The following is a 19023-nucleotide window of genomic DNA, read 5'->3' as shown; positions in this document are numbered from 1 at the left end:
CTCATCATGACGGTCACGTGGGAAGGTTACGATCGTTTAAATATGGCTGCTTTCAGAGGATGTCAGTTTATTGAGCAGCTGGATTGTTCAGCAACAGTGGTGTTTTCGCTTCGATATACTATATAGATGGCCGATTATAAATAGGTTTATATAAGCGGCGGCCGTTGACAGATGTTTCAGATTTATGGCAGGTGACGGCAAAGGTCTGTCGGGCTGGACAGCATCGTCTTCAAGCTCATGCATAGCAGATCGTGATCTGGCTCAGTGGACCAACCAGCCCCGCTGCAGAGAGGGAGAGAGTCCTCAGTGCACAGCATATTGATGATTTGTGTTTTCAAAACGATGTCTTTGTTAATATTATGTCTTCATTGATGGAGATAATGAGCATTGAAGGATATTTCTGCTGATGTCTCTTTATATACTCAGAGAACATGATTGGCTCACCAGATGTGGTGGCTTTTACCAAAGAAGATGACTTTGGGGAGTCATTCTCGGATCCATTGTCACTTCCAGAGGAGTTTTCTGTGCCTTTGTTTACTCATACTGCCAATGCAAATCCATGGACGAAGACATCCTATGCGAAATTCTCGAAAGATTTCATACTCATCTCTGAATTTTCAGAACAGGTTGGTCCACAGCCTTTACTCACCATTCCCAATGACCCCAAAGTGTGCGGGACATTTGACCTTAACTACTTCTCACTACGCATCATGTCTGTGGACTACCAGGCATCTTTTGCCGGACATCCTCCTGGCAGTAACTACCCAAAGCTAAATTTTGTGGAGGACTCAAAAGTTGTCCTAGGTGATTCCAAGGAAGGGGCTTTTGCCTACGTCCATCATCTGACGCTGTATGACTTGGAGGCTCGTGGATTCGTACGGCCGTTTTGCATGGCCTACATTTCCGCAGACGAAAGGAAAATCATGCAGCAGTTCCAAGAGCTGTCATCCGAGTTTTCCAAGGCTTCAGAAATTGTCAAATCAGGAAACAGGAAAGCTTTTGCAAATGAACTGGAAAAGAAACTGAAAGACTTGGAGTACACCAGATCGGTGCTGCACAAAGAGGCAGAGCTGCAGAAAATGAACAATGGCTGTTATTCCACACAAGCTATTGAGAAGGCGAATGAATTAGCAAATATGGAGAAGTCTATCTATGAACACAAAGATCTACTGAGGCAAATCACATCTTATCCTTCCAGGAAAAAGAGAGATATGGATTTTGTAGAATGCAAGACAGAAAAACAGGCTGACACAAGTGTTTCAGATGATACACTAAATAGTAATCATTCTGAAGTTGCAGAGAAGACTGTAGAATCTGAAAGCGATGGTAGAAAGTCCTCTTACACGCCTCAGCTCATCAAGGCCAAATCTGCGAAGTGCTTTGATAAGCGCTTGAAAACGTTGGAAGAGCTCTGCGATTCCAACTTTTATCACCAAACTCTAGAGCAACTAAATGTAATCGAGAAGTCGTTCCGAGGAGATCTGTGCTCTATTTACACCAGCCAGATCGACAGGGCTCTTCTGAGCAAACAGAGAGTTACTAGTTTTCTCTTCGAAGCTGAATGTGACTGGGAGGACGAAGGAACCTCAAAGAACTTCAGTTTCACTTCCAACGTCCCAACAGTCCCCATTCTGCACTTATCTGGTGAGCCGCTGAGTCTCGAATCCTACACCACCTGCATAGATGTCGATCACATTAAGCCAGGTGTGGAGTCTATGGAAGGGCCTCCTGAATCCAGTACATCTGACATCACACAGGAAACCTCTGAAGCCGCAGACACCGAGACCAAAGGGAGTTTCAGTAGCGACAAGAGCATTGAGGCTCTTGGAGGTGTTAGTCCTTCCAGTCTACAGGCAAATTACTTTGATGGCCTTGAAAGAAAGTGCAAGGTATCCATTGCATCCTCATTTGAAAATGCATCCCATTCTGTTGCTGTCCCACGTAGGTCATCCGATGGGAATCTAGTCCCGATGGATGCATCCTGCTGTATTGGACAGGACAGTTTTGTTTTTGAGGAACCTTTACCTGAGCTCGCTCAGGAGTGTTGTGGCGACACTGTGGTGAACCAAGAACCCCTGTCTCTTTTTCAGGGAGATACTGCCTTACAGGGAAACTACATTCTGGAAGAGTCAGCCCTCGCAGAGAGCCCCAACATGGGACTGACTTTTTCTGAACTAAACACTTGCGTTCTCTCAGAGGATGTGGCAAAAATTAATATCGAAGATGCATCTGATAGTACGAGCTACATGAGCGCCTCCACCAATTCTGACCGAGCAGTGTCTCCGTTCACTTACGGCAGTGCGGTGACACTAAAGCAGAAGAAGAAAGCTGGTCACAGCGCGCTTCGATTCATCAGGCAATATCCATTTGCTCAGCAAGCCATTTTCTGCCTTCTGAGTGGCCGAACGCTTGTTATTTTGGGGGTGGACGAGGGGATGGTGAGGAAGCTGGTCAATGCTTTGTTCGTTTTCGTGCCCAATCTCGGCAAGTATGGTGAAACCGTCCAACCGTGGCTTTCGACGCCATTTCAGCTTACCGACTTGCAGAGGTGGAAACTTATTGGATTGCAGAGGTATGTTGAGAAAATTTGACATGTAGTCAATCAATAACTCCGTATCAGTTTCAAAATAGTGGTCAAAATCATTTTTTTAGCTTACAATGCTTTAAATCAGTGACCAAAAGTGCTGTGTACAGAGTTTTGACATTTCCTTCTTCTTTTTTTTTTTTCCAGAGCTGCCTCCCCGGCTGGATCCAGCATCCTCCACTCTTTGAATCGATACAGCCGTTACATAAGCATTTTGGATTGTGACAACAAGACCCTCCGGTGTCCACCATACAGAGGAACACTAATTAGCCATTTGGCGGACCACAGGACTCAGATCAAGCGTGGCAGCACATACTTTCTCCATGTTCAGGGTATGTTGACTCAGCTTACAGCCAAGGCCTTCCTTTACACATTCTGCCATCACATTCATCTTCCCATGGACATCAACGACCAGGGCTCGGTAAAGTCACGCAGGACTAATTTCTTGTTGCAGCTCGGCTACACTGTTGAGGAGAGTAAAATCGTCCAGTACCTGAGTGAGCTCATCAAGCAACATTACGTTCAGGGGTCCTCGAAGTGGGTCAAGCAGTCTTTTTGTTTTAATTACACCACCAGCTATTTGTACAAAATCTGAATGTGTCTATTATCTGTTCACCATTAAACCCGGTTAAGATCAGGAGACCAAATGTATTATTTGAATGTAATCACTTTTTTGTGTGTGTGTGTGTGTGTGTGTGTGTGTGTGAATATTCTCGTGGGATTCCAGGAAGTAGTCCGGTGTTACAGAATGTAGTCTATTTGTTTAGTGTAACGGTTGCATATTTAAATCTATTGCCAAACCGTTTTCCATAAAATGGAGAAAATGGGTTCCTCATGTGGTCTGACCTTACAGAAGCTCTGCAATAAAATCAAGATTCAGCAAGATTTCACCGTCGTCCAAGCGAAAGTAGACATGTTTTGAAAGAGGCCGTATGAAACGGCTCATTTAAATGTGTAGTTACAGGCTTGTTTTCATTAACAGTTATAGCTACACAGGAACAACAGCAGGAGAGTCTATAATCACGATTTAATTAATCTGGTCCTGGTAGCCTGTTTAATCTTTAATGTATTTTCGCCTTAATGAGCAATGAGACTGTTGCAAGCATGTAAATCACAAGCATAATTTTAATGGAACCAACTTAAGTGGCATCAGAAGTGTATTTTACAATACATGTTCTTCTCAGTATGCTGTTTACCATTGACCAACAGCCTCAATAAAATGCACTAACATGGCATTATATGCATTTAAATTAGAAGAAAAATTTGATGCTAATTCATGGATTGGTCCTTTATTAGCTTTTTTGATTCTTGCATTCTGAGCGTGCGAAATATAATGCGCTAATTGATTATTAACATAAGAAAGATTGCTCCTTTTTTCTGCCCTCTCTAGTGGACATAAAATCTGAGGGGATTTTTTTTAAATACAAAGGTTACAGACATTGTTAAACAAACAAAAACTGAGCCAACTGCCCTTTGTGTTTAAACATAATTGTGTGATAAGGTGAATGAATGTACTGCATGTAAAATGTCACATCGTGGAGAACTGTTACACAATCTTCTGCATGTTTGAAGAACACAAAAATTGAACAATGGCAAAATATGGGGGCATTTATGAACACTTTCATTGTTTCTCACGTGTTACTCTTCAGCCTTTCTAGATATAGTTAAAATGGATATAAATTGTTGTCTAAGTTGTGTGCAAGCAACGTCAGCATGAGTAACTGTGAGGATGAAGTGGCACTTCATTCTAATGTCTGTTGTGGTGTTGTGAAAAGAACGAAAATGGTGGTTGTTGCCAATACGTTGTCTGTAACTGTTATTCCCACTACTGCATGAATGCAGTTGTAGTCCAGAAATACAGACCTGAACTGCCACCGCTGTTTCATCACAAGTGTGTCTTAATATTAAGTTATTTTGGCTACCCAGTAATTATTGGCCTTTGTAACGATTTTCAGCATTTAATTGCAGAGTCTGTTGAATGTAAATTGAGAACAAGCCATACCATTATACGCACATTATAAGGTTATTTCTTTTTACTGATTTTGAACAAATCTTGTTTGCTGTAACTCTCTTAATCATGCAGTTTTGTTGCTACTTTTCACAAATCTATTTTAAGACAGTATTGTGAGCTTTTCTGGGGTAAGGTGTTATCTTCATGCTAAAATATTTATGGATGTTAAAGTCGAGTAAATCGAGGGTCATCTGTGTGCTTTAAGTTGCTGCCCACTGTGAAATTACTCTGCCTTCAATCTCATTAAATTATTTCTGATTTAGCCATGTGCATCACATCTTTATCAAATGGTATTATACCTACCTTGTAACAGTTTGTGTATTTAGCAAAACTATACTTTCCTTTATTATGTAATTAAAGGCACATGATTTGTCTCATTCTGAATTTGTAATGACTTGCACATGTAAACTTATTAGGGTAAATAGTAACAGTGAAAAGTACATTTTATACTTAATAAACAAGACACAGGTCCAGTCACATGTTCACAGGCTTTATTTGCATTGCATGTACAAATCTATTGTGCCAGTTGGATATTTTTTTCTCTGTTGATCGGTTTCAGTGGAAACTTTTCATAGCTTACGCAGGTTAATTCACAGAAATAAGAGAAAACACAAGCAAGAGTACAGAAACCATGTTATTTAAGCCTCTGTGCCCATACAATCAAAAGAAATCTTTATTTTGGGAAGACCAAAATGTCAGAAAGACAGTAATTATAACTCCGGCAACCCAGGCATTGGGAACTTTCCAGAAAAGTCTTCGACTTCCTTTCGGATTTCTTTTATTTTCAATTGGTACTTCTCATTTTGTGCCAGTTCCTCTTTATACTCCTTCAGAGTTGCTTTAGGATTCATGTTTCTTTGGATCTCCAATGTCAACTCAATGCCTAAGAGCAGATACACAATCAATGTCTGAGGTAGGTTAAAAGTTTGTACCATATCCTTTAATATTATATTATTGCTTAAAACAAACTCACCCTGGTGAATGAACTCAGCAACCTTACGGAAATCGTCCTCCAATAATCCACGAGATGTAAGTGCGGGAGATCCTAAACGAAGGCCGCTTGGGCGCAAGGCACTTTTATCACCTTCAAAATGGAGTTTGGGAGAGGGATAAGTGGAAAAACTGATTAGGTTGTTTTGTTGTAGTAAAACATCCAAAAACATGTCCAAAAAGACTGTAAAAGATTATTATTAATGGAGCATTTTTAAGGCACCTGGGCAGGTGTTCTTGTTGCAGGCAATGGCACAAGCCTCCAGCACTTTCTCTGCCCGTCCTCCATCAGTTCCATTTGAACGTAAATCAACCAAGATGAGATGATTATCTGAGCCGTCTAAATTTAAAATGAAAGATAAAGGGAACACAGTTGCCCTTCTGTATCCAATCTCCATCACTATCAGCCAATGGTTTCATTTAGCTATTATTTATATCTAAATCCTAAAGAAACTTACCTGTAACAACTTTGTAGCCCTTTTCCATTAGGGTGGCTGCTAAAGCCCTGCAATTTGCCAGAACTTGCAATTGGTAGTTCTTGAACTCTGGAGTCAGAGCCTGCTTCAAAGCAACAGCAACCCCTGCGCATCACATAAATAAATACAAATCTGAAATCAGATTAAGAATTTAAAAAAAATATGAATAATCGATTATTATAAAATGTAATTATCGTCATCAATAAACAATTTAAAGTAGTTTATATATAATTAATAAATATTTAACGTTCAATTTGACCAAAGCACATGTTCGGTAGAAAAAAAAAAATCTGAACTCAGATTAAGGATGCCCATTTTCAGGAATATTAATAATTGTCTTAGTTTAATTAGTAATTTGAGTGATAACATTAATCAACATTAAATAATTATTTAATTTATACAAATGAATGCATATTTACTGTTAAATTTAATTAAACGAGACAAATCAAAATCAAATTTACTATATTTTAATATATTTATGTATTAAGTGTGAACATAGTTTGTACATAGTACGAATTTAGTTGAATTTGGAATTGAAGTCAAGTAATAACTCAGGATGAATCCAGTGCATACCATACCACTACACTGGTCATTGTAAGATGACAGTGCACCAGTACCTACATGCCCTCCTGGCAAGCACTGACATGACTGTTGATTGGGGTGATACAGGGAGGCCAACACATGAATGGTGCTTTTTGTAAAGTGGTGTTATCATGGTGTTTGCCGTGATTGTAATCCTTATAATATATAGAGAAATACTACTGCATCTAGCATCAGATAACTATGTATAGACGGTGTTTTCAGCATCTGGTTACTGAACTAAATTAAACGGAAAGCTTAATCAAATGTCAATTAATAGATCTTCGATTAATCATAAACATCCCTAGTGTAGATGCAAACTTATCTAACCTTTATATCAAAGACATGGAGGACATCAGCTCTTACCTGCAATGGCATGGTTGTGAGGGCCACCCTGCAGTCCAGGAAACACAGCCTGGTTAATCAGACTCTCCAGGTTATACAGGGTCTCCTTGCCTGTCTTTGCATCAACACTACGAACTCCTGAAATAGAGTGTATTGTGATCAGTGTTGGGGTTACGCATTTCCAGTAACGCAAGTTATGGATCACTATCAGACCACTTATTTCCCCAAGTAGTAAAGTAATGTATTTCTTTTAAATTTGCAGAAAATATCAGAGTTACTTTTTAAAATAAGTAACGCAAGTTACTTCGTTTTCCCATTTATTGAATGACATCTCTCTAATCAGAAGTGCAGAGGTGTTGTGAGCGCTGTGTGAACATGATGGTTATTGTTTTCCGTATTCTTCAAAATGAATAAAAACAGTGAAATTGAAACTAAGAATATATTATGCAAACCTGCAATAATAATAATAATCATAATATAACAAATAATCCATATACTTTATGCATTTAATCTTACTTTATTAATCGTACAGGTGTGAATTTGCATTTCCTTCAGCCTGAGACTTATTCAGTTCACTGGTGTGAAGGGACTTTACATTTGCCAAAAAACTTAAACTTTTTTTGTTATTAAAAACCAAACAAACAAGCCCAGCCCAGCCCAGATGGAAGAAAGTAGCGCAAAATGAACGTAACACTACTTTCCATAAAAAGTAACCAAGTAATGCAATTAGTCACTTTTTTAGGGAGTAACACAATATTGTAACGCATTAATTTTAAAAGTAACTTTCCCCAACACTGATCAAGGCACTGCTGTCAAGGGCCTAGATTTAATGTGACAGGTCAGTTCACACTGAACTCACCCTTCCTAAAGAAAATGACTCCTGCCCTGCAGCCCCTCAGGGTCTTATGGGTCGTGGTGGTCACAACATCACTGTATTCAAACGGAGATGGAACGACTCCTGCTGCCACTAGACCACTGATGTGAGCCATGTCTGACAGAAGGTAAGCTCCATTCTCATCTGCGATCTTCCTCAGCCGACTGTAGTCCAGGTTACGGGAATAGCAGCTGGTTCCTTAACAATGATGATACACAGAAATGTTAAAGGTGATGTTTGTTATTTCTTTCAATGTTAAAGGGCACCTATTATGCTACTTTTTACAAGATGTAAAATAAGGCTCTGATGTCCCCAGAGTGTGTATGTGAAGTGTAAGGCGGGTCCCAGCAAGTCTGGGCTATCCCGCGAAAAAGCAAAAGGCTCTCCTGAGAAGGAGGCTCTAATGATGCTCAGATATCATTAAAACCTTTTTCATTTATGGAGTCAGATGAAATAACGAGGTAATGCATATGAGAAAATGTTTTTCATTTAATCTTGTTGTGTTGCATGAAAGGAAAGACAGTAACGCGCAGAGACCTTCACCCGTTCTATCGGAAACCGCCATTGGACCGATTTAGATGAGCTTACAGAAATTTTAGCTCAAAATACCACACATATTTTTTATAGCATTGTAAAATTGCCACTTTTTGGGGGGTGAGCAAAAACATGGCATTTTTAGGGGGGAACGTTTTCATAGTTTCTAGAACTATTGGCGGAAGTTCCCGGTTTTTGGCGTGTTCACACAGCAGGAACTAGGAACGATTTTAGTTCTAGGAACTCCTTTTGGAGGAACTAATTTAGCTCCTACTTCAGAGTAGGGTCTAAACCAGCACTATAGGAACTACCCGTGACGTTAGTGTACGCTGATATAAACTTTATATCTGTAAAACTTCTATGAACTGTAATAAAGTGCGTGCTCTAGCTTTCATTACTGTCGTGACCAGTATCGCTCTGGAGACTATCAGCTGGATCACGAACGGTTGGTACTGATCCATCCTTGAGTAGACTGGCAGTGGTGCGGTGGTTGGGGGGGTTGTTTTGAAAAAATAAAATAAAAAATAAACGAGGCTCAAACATCCATTTTGTAACAGACATGCGTTTATTTGAGCAATTCTGTCAAAGAAACAACACACTAAAGCCTGTAAAGCATTGAAATAAATATCAGTAAACAATTGTAACTTAAATAATATAATAAAGTTAAGTATAAAAAATTTGTTTTATATTTCCACACAAAAACGAGTCATATAGCCTACCGCTCTGTGCTTTGAGACGGATGTGGGACACGAGCAGGAAAGAGACCATCGATCTCTTTTCTGATATCTTCATGTTTTCTACTTGTTGGACAAGGGCAAGGCATTAAGGCTATGTTTGATTTTACGCTGCCAGAGAAAGCAAAACTAAAAATCACCCGCGTGTGTGAAACGCGGTTTACAAATAAACTTGACGCGCCCATGTCTAATAACAAGCACAAACTGTGTTAAAAAGAATTTGATGTGCAAGTTAAAAGGTAGGCTATCTGTCCTACAACGTTTTTTCTACTTCACCACAGTAAAGAATGCGAATATAATAGACCCAATTAAAAGCGAACCAAGGAAGAAACGTTTATAATCCCCTTTGAAAATGGGTGAGACGTGAGTGAAGATTTGGGAAAAGAAACAAGAGATTCCATGTCCAGTGGAATAACTAATGGAATATTGTTAAATTCGTTGATAATCGGGTGACCAGATCGCAAACCAGAATACAAAGCCGACAAAGCTTAAATTTATGGGCTCACGCACAACTCTCTCATTCGTCATGAATCCAAATGCTTCCATGGTTGCGATGTAACATTTAATTGCTAACCTATTATTTATTTTTGTAAACAAAGCTTTGTGCTCCACTCGTGTCATAATATTCATCATGTTAAACAGCATTCACAAACAAAAAATGTGTTTTGACGGACCACCGCCAGTGCTACACCGCGGAGCCGCGGTGCTGTTCACACAATCACATGCATGTCCAAAAAGTGGATTTTGAATAATAGGTAGCCTTTAAAATACATTGTCCCAACCAGCAACACTGGCTTAACCAATTATCTGAATTTGGGCAGAGCTAATTGTTTATCTTACTAATAGCAGAAAAAGAGGGAATATTCAGAAAACCTGTTAATGTAGTTTTTTTTTTTTTTTTTTTTGCATGATGTATTGTTGTTTTTTCACATTATTTAGTTGACATTTCACATTATTTATCTAATAAAATATCAACTCTCAAAGATAAAAAGTTTTTTTTTTTTGTTTTTTTTTTAAATGGCCAAAAACTAAAATTATGAATACTTTAATCCTGTAGTTCAGAAATTCCTTAGATTTCCTAAGAAATTACTTATGCTGACCTGCAATGATTAGTCTTGGGTGGAAGAGGCGAGCATTTTCCTCAAGTCTGTCATAATCAATATATCCAGTTTCTGGATTTACCTGGGGGGGAAAAAATGGTAACACTTTACAATAAGGTCCCAATACTTAAAGGAGTAGTTCACTTTCAAATAAATATTTCCTGATAATTTACTCATCCCCATGTCATCCACGATGTCCATGTCTTTCTTTAGTCGAAAAGAAATTAAGGTTTTTGAGGAAAACATTCCAGGATTTTTCTCCACATAATGGAGTTCAATGGCAACCAACGGTTTGAAGGTTCAAATGTCAGTCTTAATGCAGCTTCAAAGGCTCGACACGATCCCAGCTGAGAAATAAGGGTCTTATCTAGTCAGTCATTTTCAAAAATAAATTAAAATTATATACTTTTTAACCACAAATGCCCGTCTTGTACTATCTCTGAGATGCGCCACGCATTACGTCATCATGTTGGAAAGGTCACACGTGACATAGTCGGAAGTACCAACCCAGTGTTTACAAGTTTGGAGTAGGAGGACCATTCAAAGTTATTGTATGTTGAATGACACATGTTTATATGTATTTGTGTCAGTTCATTGTTTAAAATGGTCCTTACGTGTGCATATCCTGGATGTTTAACAATGTCATGTTGCGCATCTCCGAGATGGTACAACACGGGCATTTGTGGCTAAAAAGTATGTTATTTGTAATTTATTTTTTAGAAAATGACCGATCGTTTCGCTAGATAAGACCCTTATTTCTCGACTGCGATCGTGTCGAGCCTTTGAAGCTGCATTGAGACTGACATTTGGACCGTCAAAACGTTGGTTGCCATTGAAGTCCATTATATGGAGAAAAATCCTGGAATGTTTTCCTCAAAAACCTTAATTTCTTTTCGACTGAAGAAAGAAAGACATGGACATCTTGGATGACATGGGGGTGAGTAAATTATCAGGAAATTTTTATTTGAAAGTGAAATAATCCTTTAATGTTAGTTAATGCATTAAATAAAATTTGCTATTAGAAATACAGTAAGAGTATTTATTCATATTTGTTACCATTAGTTAATAAAAATACATTCATTGCTAGTTCACTTCTATTAAAAAATATTAACAGAAACAACCTTTGATTTTAATAATGTCTTAGTAAATGTTGAACTTAACACTAACTAAAGAGTTCACTAGTGTTGATTCTAATCACAAGGTTACCTTATAAGGCATAGACTCAAAGAAAATAGATGTGGCTGAGATTTTCTTCTTGTCAGTCATGAAGCCATGGGTGAGGTGGCCGCCATCAGGAAGATCAAGCCCCATGATCCGCCCATGAGGTTCCACTATGGCTGTGTATACGGCAAAGTTCGCAGGTGACCCTGAGGAAAAACAATATACAATATATTGAACAATGTGCACTTGAGTTAATGTTTCATATGTTACATCATCTCTTCCAGCACCAACAGTCCAGACACAGAAACAAGCCTACCAGAGTACGGTTGAACATTCACTCCCCATTTATCCGGGTCGAGGCCATAGACCTTGAGAGCTCTTGCCTGACACAAACGCTCCAATTCATCAACATGCTCCGTGCCTCCATAATATCTTATAAAATGAAACAAAATTTGGCATTTAACACAAGCCCATTTTATGTAAGTGCTAAGTGTAAACGAAATGATATTAATCTTATTCTCATTACAAAAACAACATTAAATTGTAATTAAACAGTACATTAAAAATTCCACTGCACAATAGTCACCTCTGACCAGGATAACCTTCAGAGTACTTGTTGTTCATGCAGGAACCAAGAGCCTCCAAAACAGCTCGACTCGTGAAGTTCTCAGAGGCAATGAGCTCTAATCCGTACGTCTGCCGCCGCTTCTCCTTCTTTATTATGTCAAATACCTGGTGCAAACAGTAATCTATCAATGCGATAAACAGATAAGCAATGACACAAGTTGTTTTAATTGACTCAAGCAGAGATGTGCAACAGCTCTCAGTCACGGGGCAGATCCTAGTCTAAAGGTGATGATACACAGGGCAACTTTTTGAGCAATGTTGCTGTCAATGGGCAACCGGGTGAGACACAGGACCCATGACCGATCTAAATTATCCAGATAGAAATGTATTGCCCATTTTCAATGGGAAAGTGCCCAAGTAACAATTGCTCGGCAAGATTGCCCATCAACATTGCTCAAAAAGTTTCCCTGTGTATCATCAACTTAAGAGACACATTTCACAATATCACTCATGGTACACTGCATGCTTTCAAAATAATCTAGTCTTAAGGCTGTTTGTATAATCACACACTTACCTCAGGATCATTTGTGCTGAGAGGCTCCAGCATCATCTTGTTATGAGATTCCCATGTTTTATTATTATGGCCGTTGAGCTGAGCCATGGTTGATTACCTCTAGAGGAAATTATGTTATTGTTACATGTGAGAAGACTCCCATATGCAAAACATACTGTATACACTGGGATACATTATTTATAACAGAAGCATTAATGTACTTGAGTTTGAGTTCTTAAACTTTAATGCAGGGTATTCTATTCTTCGTCCAAATGCAAATTAGTTAAAAAAAACTTTTTTTAACTTAAAGTACTAAAATTACTCAAAGTGAAATAAGTTAAATAGAAAAATATATATATATGAATAAATACCATAATAGTAGTATCTAGTACTAAAATAACAGTGCTCGTCTGTCAATCAAATGATGTAACTGCAGCTGCCAGCGCGGAGGGAGCACGCTTACGAAACAGTTTTTCCATGTCTTATCGATAACTTTAGGGGTAACGTTAAAACAAAATTAGATTCGCAGCTAGTGTGACACACAAACCGGAACTACTGCCTTTAGGGGTTACATTTTTTTCCCGCGAAATACATCCTGTAACTAAAATAATACATAGCAAGTGAGTGATGGAAACTAATAAAAATTGAAACGATGCGATTCTTTGCACATAGCACTAATGTAAGCGCTATTTATGCACATAACGTTATCTGCACAACCGTAGGCATTAACATTAACGTAATCGGCCAAGAATGTGGAGCACATGCAGTCACAAGGTTTTGATTTGATCCACTTAATCACAACTCTGCTTCACGTTATCTAAACTTTGAACATAGCTAGTAATATACAGTGGGAATGTTCTTCCTCTTACCTTAACAAACGTGATGAATGCTTCGTTCAGAATTACTTTTAGTGAATGTAAATGTTCTTTTAGGTTTCCTCGTGTCAAAGTCCGCGAAATTTGGAGACCAATGATCACGCTGCGGGGCGTGGCTAGTCGATCACGTCCTGCCCCGCCCACTAGCGACTGGCGTGGTAGTGTACACTACAGGGAGCAAACTTTCTGCATTGATACTTCTTTGTTCAGATCTTACATTTGAATAACTTAGACTTCTTCACAAATGCTATTTTTTAAGGCTTAAGAACACCCTGGGACTTTGCGAACTACGGTAAGGGGTTGTGTGCCATACATAGACTGTAAAAAATAGGTGCCATATGATAATACCAATATGATAATGCTAAAAATATACATTTTAAACATCTTCGCAATATGTTTCTTAAAGCACATTAAAATGCTAGAAATATATAATATAAATGATATAATGTATAATGTAATGATCTAAAAATAATTTGTAATAATAAATGTCAATACATATAACAACTACAAAATGTCAAAATATATATGCATTCAAGTACAATGTACAAAACTACACCTTTAAAAAAAATCAAAACAATTCCTCGGAAGGGATTCAAGAATACTATTAAGATTCACAAAACAATTCACGATGTAATAAAAAGTTCTGACATTTTATTGGTATGTTTTTCTTTACATTATTCGAAGGGAATACCATCAGAACATCCTTCTAAATTACACCAGGTCCTTTACAACTGAGGACAGATGTCTTTATTCTTACAGTAATCCTTTCAACTGAGATGGCAAAGTCCACTCAGTTACATGTGGCAATATGTTAATATATTAATAAATATGTCTATGCTAATATCACTGAGTGAAAGCAAGCATTAAGATTTAGTCACTTTAGTGAAAGCACCAGAGCTTTCACAAAGGCATTTTATTTGGACAATAAAATGCCTGCTTTCTGGGTTAATATACTCTGAAATATTCCTTTTCAATGGAACATTGTGTTATATCATCTTACATAGCATACCACATTATCTTTTGCGTTGTCTTCAAAAATAACATTGTCAATATATTTGTATACTGTCCACAAATGCATTAAAACCTCTAAGAATCCAATATGTGGATTACTTGAGTGACAATGTATGTAGTCCTTTAGCCGCTGCTGCTGCCGCCGCTGTTGCGTCTTTTTCTACAATGACAAAGAAGAAAACATTCATTTGACTGGTTCATCTAACAACTGCATCCCTTACTGTATGTATATTTGTTTGTTTTTGTTGTGGGTCACATGAGGGGCTACGGAAACTCTAAAGGGACATGGTAATGGGAGGAAACATATGAGGTGGGAGGATAAATGAATTTTAATGCTTTTGTGTTCTTTCACAAATGTTTTGCGTTCCCCCAAGAAACTTTGCATTCACTCTCAAAACTTTTGAGTTCTTTGAGAAAGAATGCAAACTGTCTTGGTGGAAAGCAAAACTAAATGTATATAAAATATATAATTGTTCTCCCATTTCATATTTTTCTTTACATCTCCATGTCGCTTTAGTTGAAAATGGAAGGGGATGTTTGTTTGTTTATGTTGTTTTCTTTCTCTTTATATAAAAACACTTAAAGTGACCCACACTGACTCTTCTACCTGTTGCTCTTTACATATCTAGCAGTCTTTTACACTGTGAAATGTAACCCCATGTAATCCAGATTTGGTAAAAATCTGAATCAGAGTGATCCAATCCTATTTTACTTCATTCTTTTTTTTACGATACAAAAGAAGACGGAATACCTGATCCTGGATAGCAAAACATGGGATTTATAAATCAAGTTTATTCTGATCCAGATAAAAAAATGTAAACAACTGCGCTCAGGTCGTCAAAAAAATCGTATATAGTCAACAAATTGGAATTGGGCATCAAGACCTGCCGTGTAAACGTGGCCTTTCACAAGTGGTTCTACAACATTGCCTTGTACTGAAGATTTACCTTTACGTTCCTCTTCTTTTTTCCGTGCGGCCTCCTCACGTTGTTTTCTAATAATGGCAAGTCGAGCGAGGTCGGCTTTAGCTTGATCTGTCTTTCCTGCTAAATGCATTTTCATATACCTCTCCTTGGCCTTTTGCTTTTCAATCTCTTCTCTGAAATATGGAAGAAAAATAATATATATATATTGAAATAGCTGAAAGGGAACAGATGTACGTATCTAGAAGACTATGTATAAAAGCATATTAAAGTATATCAAACATTTAGTATAATGTGAGCAGCAATGACATAAAAAATTATACAAATAAAATGATGACAAATAATGAGAGGGTAACAAGTAGTTGGAGATAAAGACGTTGTCTCTTACCTTTCTCTTCTGGAAAGCTGTTTAGGACCCTCAAGTTCTATCTCTGTGACTTTCTTTGTTTTTTGGGCAACTCGATTAGGATTTTCAATCTCTATCAATCCCTCAATACCCTTCCTTTTCTGTGACAAAAATGGAGACAGTGTTGTTATTGTTAACTGAAACTAAAACTATTTAAATGATTTAGTTAATTCAAATATATAAATATTTTAAAAAGAAAATAAGGCTGAAAGAAAAATAAAATAAGAATATTAGATAAAAAAAGACATTAACTTAAAAAAACTAAATGTATATTAGAAATGTTGGCTTTGCAACTAACTGAAATAAAATAGGTTTGTGTTGAAGTAATAAATTACTAATACTAAAACTGAAATAAAAATCAATTAAAGCTAACTAGAAACATAACAAAAAATAAAACTTCAACTAAAATATAAAAATAAAAGCTAATTCAAAATATTTTAAGTATCGCCAACCAACCTTCATCCATCAGATGACTGTGACTGACATTCCACATAATTCCTACATTCTAAACACAGTGTTTGAGTGACTAATTAAAGAGCAATGCTCTGCTCCACCCAGTGAGATTCAACATTAAGGTCCATTCAAAACAGGGACGATAACTATAACGATAATTATGACATTTTAATAATCATTATAGCTCTATGAGAATAGGGGCAATCCTATTCAACAACGACACAGAGTAACAATATTGTTGGAATCACTTTTTAGAACTATGTTTTTCAGCTGATGAATGAAAGAAACATTGACAGCCAATCAGAATCCACAGACTTTAACAAGCTTGAGCATTTAAAGCGGCAGATGACAAATCTGCAGCACACGCTTACAATAAACAGAACGTTAGAACATACATTAGTGTGGATGCTAATATAGTTATCGTTATAGTAATTGTTCTTGGTGTGAGCGGTCCTTAACAGTGTGCCTGATGTTTGGGACCAGAACTGGCTGAATATCCACGTCCTGTCACAGTAGTCTCTGATGAATGAATCTGCAGAAGTATCTAAAAGTAGATGGACAGCTCTGGAGGAACAGGGAAGCACCAATTCTGAGATCAAATTTACCTGAGACCCCTCATCATCACTGTCCTCTGAGCCTGAAGCTGTCAGTTTGTCCTCAGTCTGGTTGTCGTTCACTGCTGCACCTTCTTCTTCTTCATTCTAAAGTGTTAAAATAGACCATTACCACCATACAATACTTAATTTGTTTAGGTAATTTGACTTGCAGATGGCCACTGAATCTGAAAGTGGCAGTAGAGAGTGGAGCTCTTAGAATCAATAACCTTTTGTATTTTTCTTAACTACTGTTATTTTAAATTGTGAGAAAGGAGTGGAGTTTATACAGACTAATGATTGGAGAAGTCTGGCGTATGTCACCAGAGAGAAGTCTGTCATTGCACTGAAAGTTTTATGACATTTTTGAATAAAAATGACAAGGTCAAAACAACACTGCATGGATGAATCCTTCACAATAAGATCATTAAGACACACTTAGTGAATTAATGGGGTTCATTTTTATTTCATGCCGACTTTAGACAGCTGTTTAAAGGAGAACTCCGGTCAATTTTAACATTGAGCTCATTTTTCGGCTGAAGTCCACAGTATTCGATTGTCGAGTTCGGGCGCATGATCATAGGTACTAAACCTATGCGCGTGAACTCGACAATCGAATACTGTGGACTTCAACTGAAAACAGGATGTAAATACAGGTATGTGCGCTGGCTGAATTAACATCACTTTTATTCATATCTTTCACATCTACTACAGTCAGATTCACCGTGTTCACTCTGAAGGAATCACTCACATGGCTGGGCACTTGTAATGACACATCAAGGATGATAAGAGGCTAAAAGCAGGTTTAAAACTTGCCCCATTGAAGTCAACAGGGTGCAAATTTTAAAAAGAGGATAACACGATGTAGGCAACACCGATTTTTGTCGTTGTTCTCTGTATTGACAGCACTCCAAATGTACAAAAAAAAGAGCTCAATGTTAAAATTGACCGGAGTTCTCCTTTAAAAACGTTCCCTTCTTAGAGAAACTACTCAGAACTGTTCCAGCAGAGGGAGCTGCTGTGTTTGATCGTATTAAAGGGTTAGTCCACTGAAAATATTTAATTCTTTCATTAATTACTCACCCTCATGTCAGTTCTGTTTTTTGGCAAGAACAAAGCACTCACATCGCTTCATAAAACTGAGGTTATCCCACTGGAGACACGTGGATTACTTTTATGATGTATTTACTTTATGGGGCTTGAAAGTGGTAGTTGCATAATTGTCAATGGAGGGACAGATTTCATCAAAAAGATCTTAATTTGTGTTCCGAAGATAAACGAAAGTCTTACAGGTTTAGAAACGACATGAGGGTGAGTAGTTAATGACAGAAGTTACATTTTTGGGTGAACTATCCCTTTAAGACTATTACTTAAACCTTAATGCTTACTTTAAAAGCTCATTCTTGCCCATATTTGTTTGTATTTCTGTCTGAAGCTGCAATACAACTTACCTTTTTTCGTTCTTTTTCTTCTTTCATTTGAGCATCTATTTCTTCAGGACTTGTGTAGGTTCTCATGCGACCTTTATGGCCCCCTTTTTTCCCTAAAATAAGCAACAACAACAAAAAATCACTTTCTAAAAGTATTGAAAGTGTACATCACTTTCTAAAAGTATTGCTCTCAATTAAAAATATTCAGATAAAGCAGAATACTTATTTTAAAAGTACAGAATACCGAGACTGTATATAATGTCAATCATAAAAGCAGACTATATGAGCAGCACCAGCTCATGACGCGCTCAGTCAGTGATCTAAAACTAAATGATCTCTTACCTCCTTTAGGCATGATGAAGATTAAACTTAACTTGTTATTTTTTAAATAAAAAATCCACTCAAACACACTCCCAGTCCCAACAAAAGCTTGGTACAGTTATGATAGCTGGTTGCCTCACTTCACCACACTCTCGCGTATCCAATTCTGTAGGCACAAAATTGCAGTAAATAATTGTAAGTGGTTGTGATTGGCTTGGGGGAGATACAGTAAATAAAACAAATACACAATTCCACGATTAAGTAAGTACAGTCATCGATGATCATATAGCCAGCGGGTCCATATTTCTATATTTACACTCAGGCACACACTCAGGCACCTATAGCCTGACGCAACATACTGGAAGAGAGAATAACACCACAGCTTCTCCATAATAAAGCCAATGCTGACATGTGTATGAGTCGGGATTTCAATGCAACCCATTTGAGCAATGAAATAAGCCTGATAATAATTATAGTTCGTATTATATGTGTAAGAACAAAGA

General features: G+C 37.6%; 3 protein-coding genes across 4 annotated transcripts; 1 reads left to right on the top strand and 2 right to left on the bottom strand.

The window, feature by feature from the left end:
* The first annotated feature begins 13 nt into the window (after positions 1-13).
* Positions 14-5068, top strand: smcr8a (Smith-Magenis syndrome chromosome region, candidate 8a). The gene is made up of 2 exons (XM_079872365.1): positions 14-2572; positions 2732-5068. Exons 1-2 carry the CDS (start codon positions 432-434, stop codon positions 3177-3179), a joined length of 2589 nt encoding a protein of 862 aa, XP_079728491.1. The 5' UTR covers positions 14-431; the 3' UTR covers positions 3180-5068.
* shmt1 (serine hydroxymethyltransferase 1 (soluble)) lies at positions 5064-13511 on the bottom strand. Its single transcript, XM_079872528.1, has 12 exons — positions 13378-13511; positions 12530-12628; positions 11975-12120; positions 11705-11820; positions 11434-11594; positions 10228-10309; positions 7845-8057; positions 7007-7123; positions 6044-6166; positions 5809-5925; positions 5569-5679; positions 5064-5478 (listed from the first exon to the last, which is right to left on the bottom strand). Exons 2-12 carry the CDS (start codon positions 12614-12616, stop codon positions 5306-5308), a joined length of 1446 nt encoding a protein of 481 aa, XP_079728654.1. The 5' UTR covers positions 12617-12628; positions 13378-13511; the 3' UTR covers positions 5064-5305.
* A 496-nt stretch (positions 13512-14007) lies between these two features.
* Positions 14008-18862, bottom strand: pdap1b (pdgfa associated protein 1b). Of its 2 annotated transcripts, XM_079872887.1 has the most exons (7): positions 18790-18862; positions 18542-18686; positions 18221-18312; positions 16782-16877; positions 15706-15824; positions 15342-15493; positions 14008-14554 (listed from the first exon to the last, which is right to left on the bottom strand). In XM_079872887.1, exons 2-7 carry the CDS (start codon positions 18552-18554, stop codon positions 14490-14492), a joined length of 537 nt encoding a protein of 178 aa, XP_079729013.1. In that variant the 5' UTR covers positions 18555-18686; positions 18790-18862; the 3' UTR covers positions 14008-14489. The 2 variants fall into 2 exon arrangements, with proteins under 2 accessions (XP_079729013.1, XP_079729012.1); XM_079872886.1 differs by lacking the exons at positions 18542-18686; positions 18790-18862 and adding an exon at positions 18444-18500.
* Between the last annotated feature and the right edge of the window lie 161 nt (positions 18863-19023).

This window comes from Squalius cephalus, assembly GCF_949319135.1.
Source record: "Squalius cephalus genome assembly, chromosome: 1".
In the NCBI taxonomy this organism is placed as follows: Eukaryota; Metazoa; Chordata; class Actinopteri; order Cypriniformes; family Leuciscidae; genus Squalius; species Squalius cephalus.
This window is presented reverse-complemented; position numbering and strand designations above follow the sequence as displayed.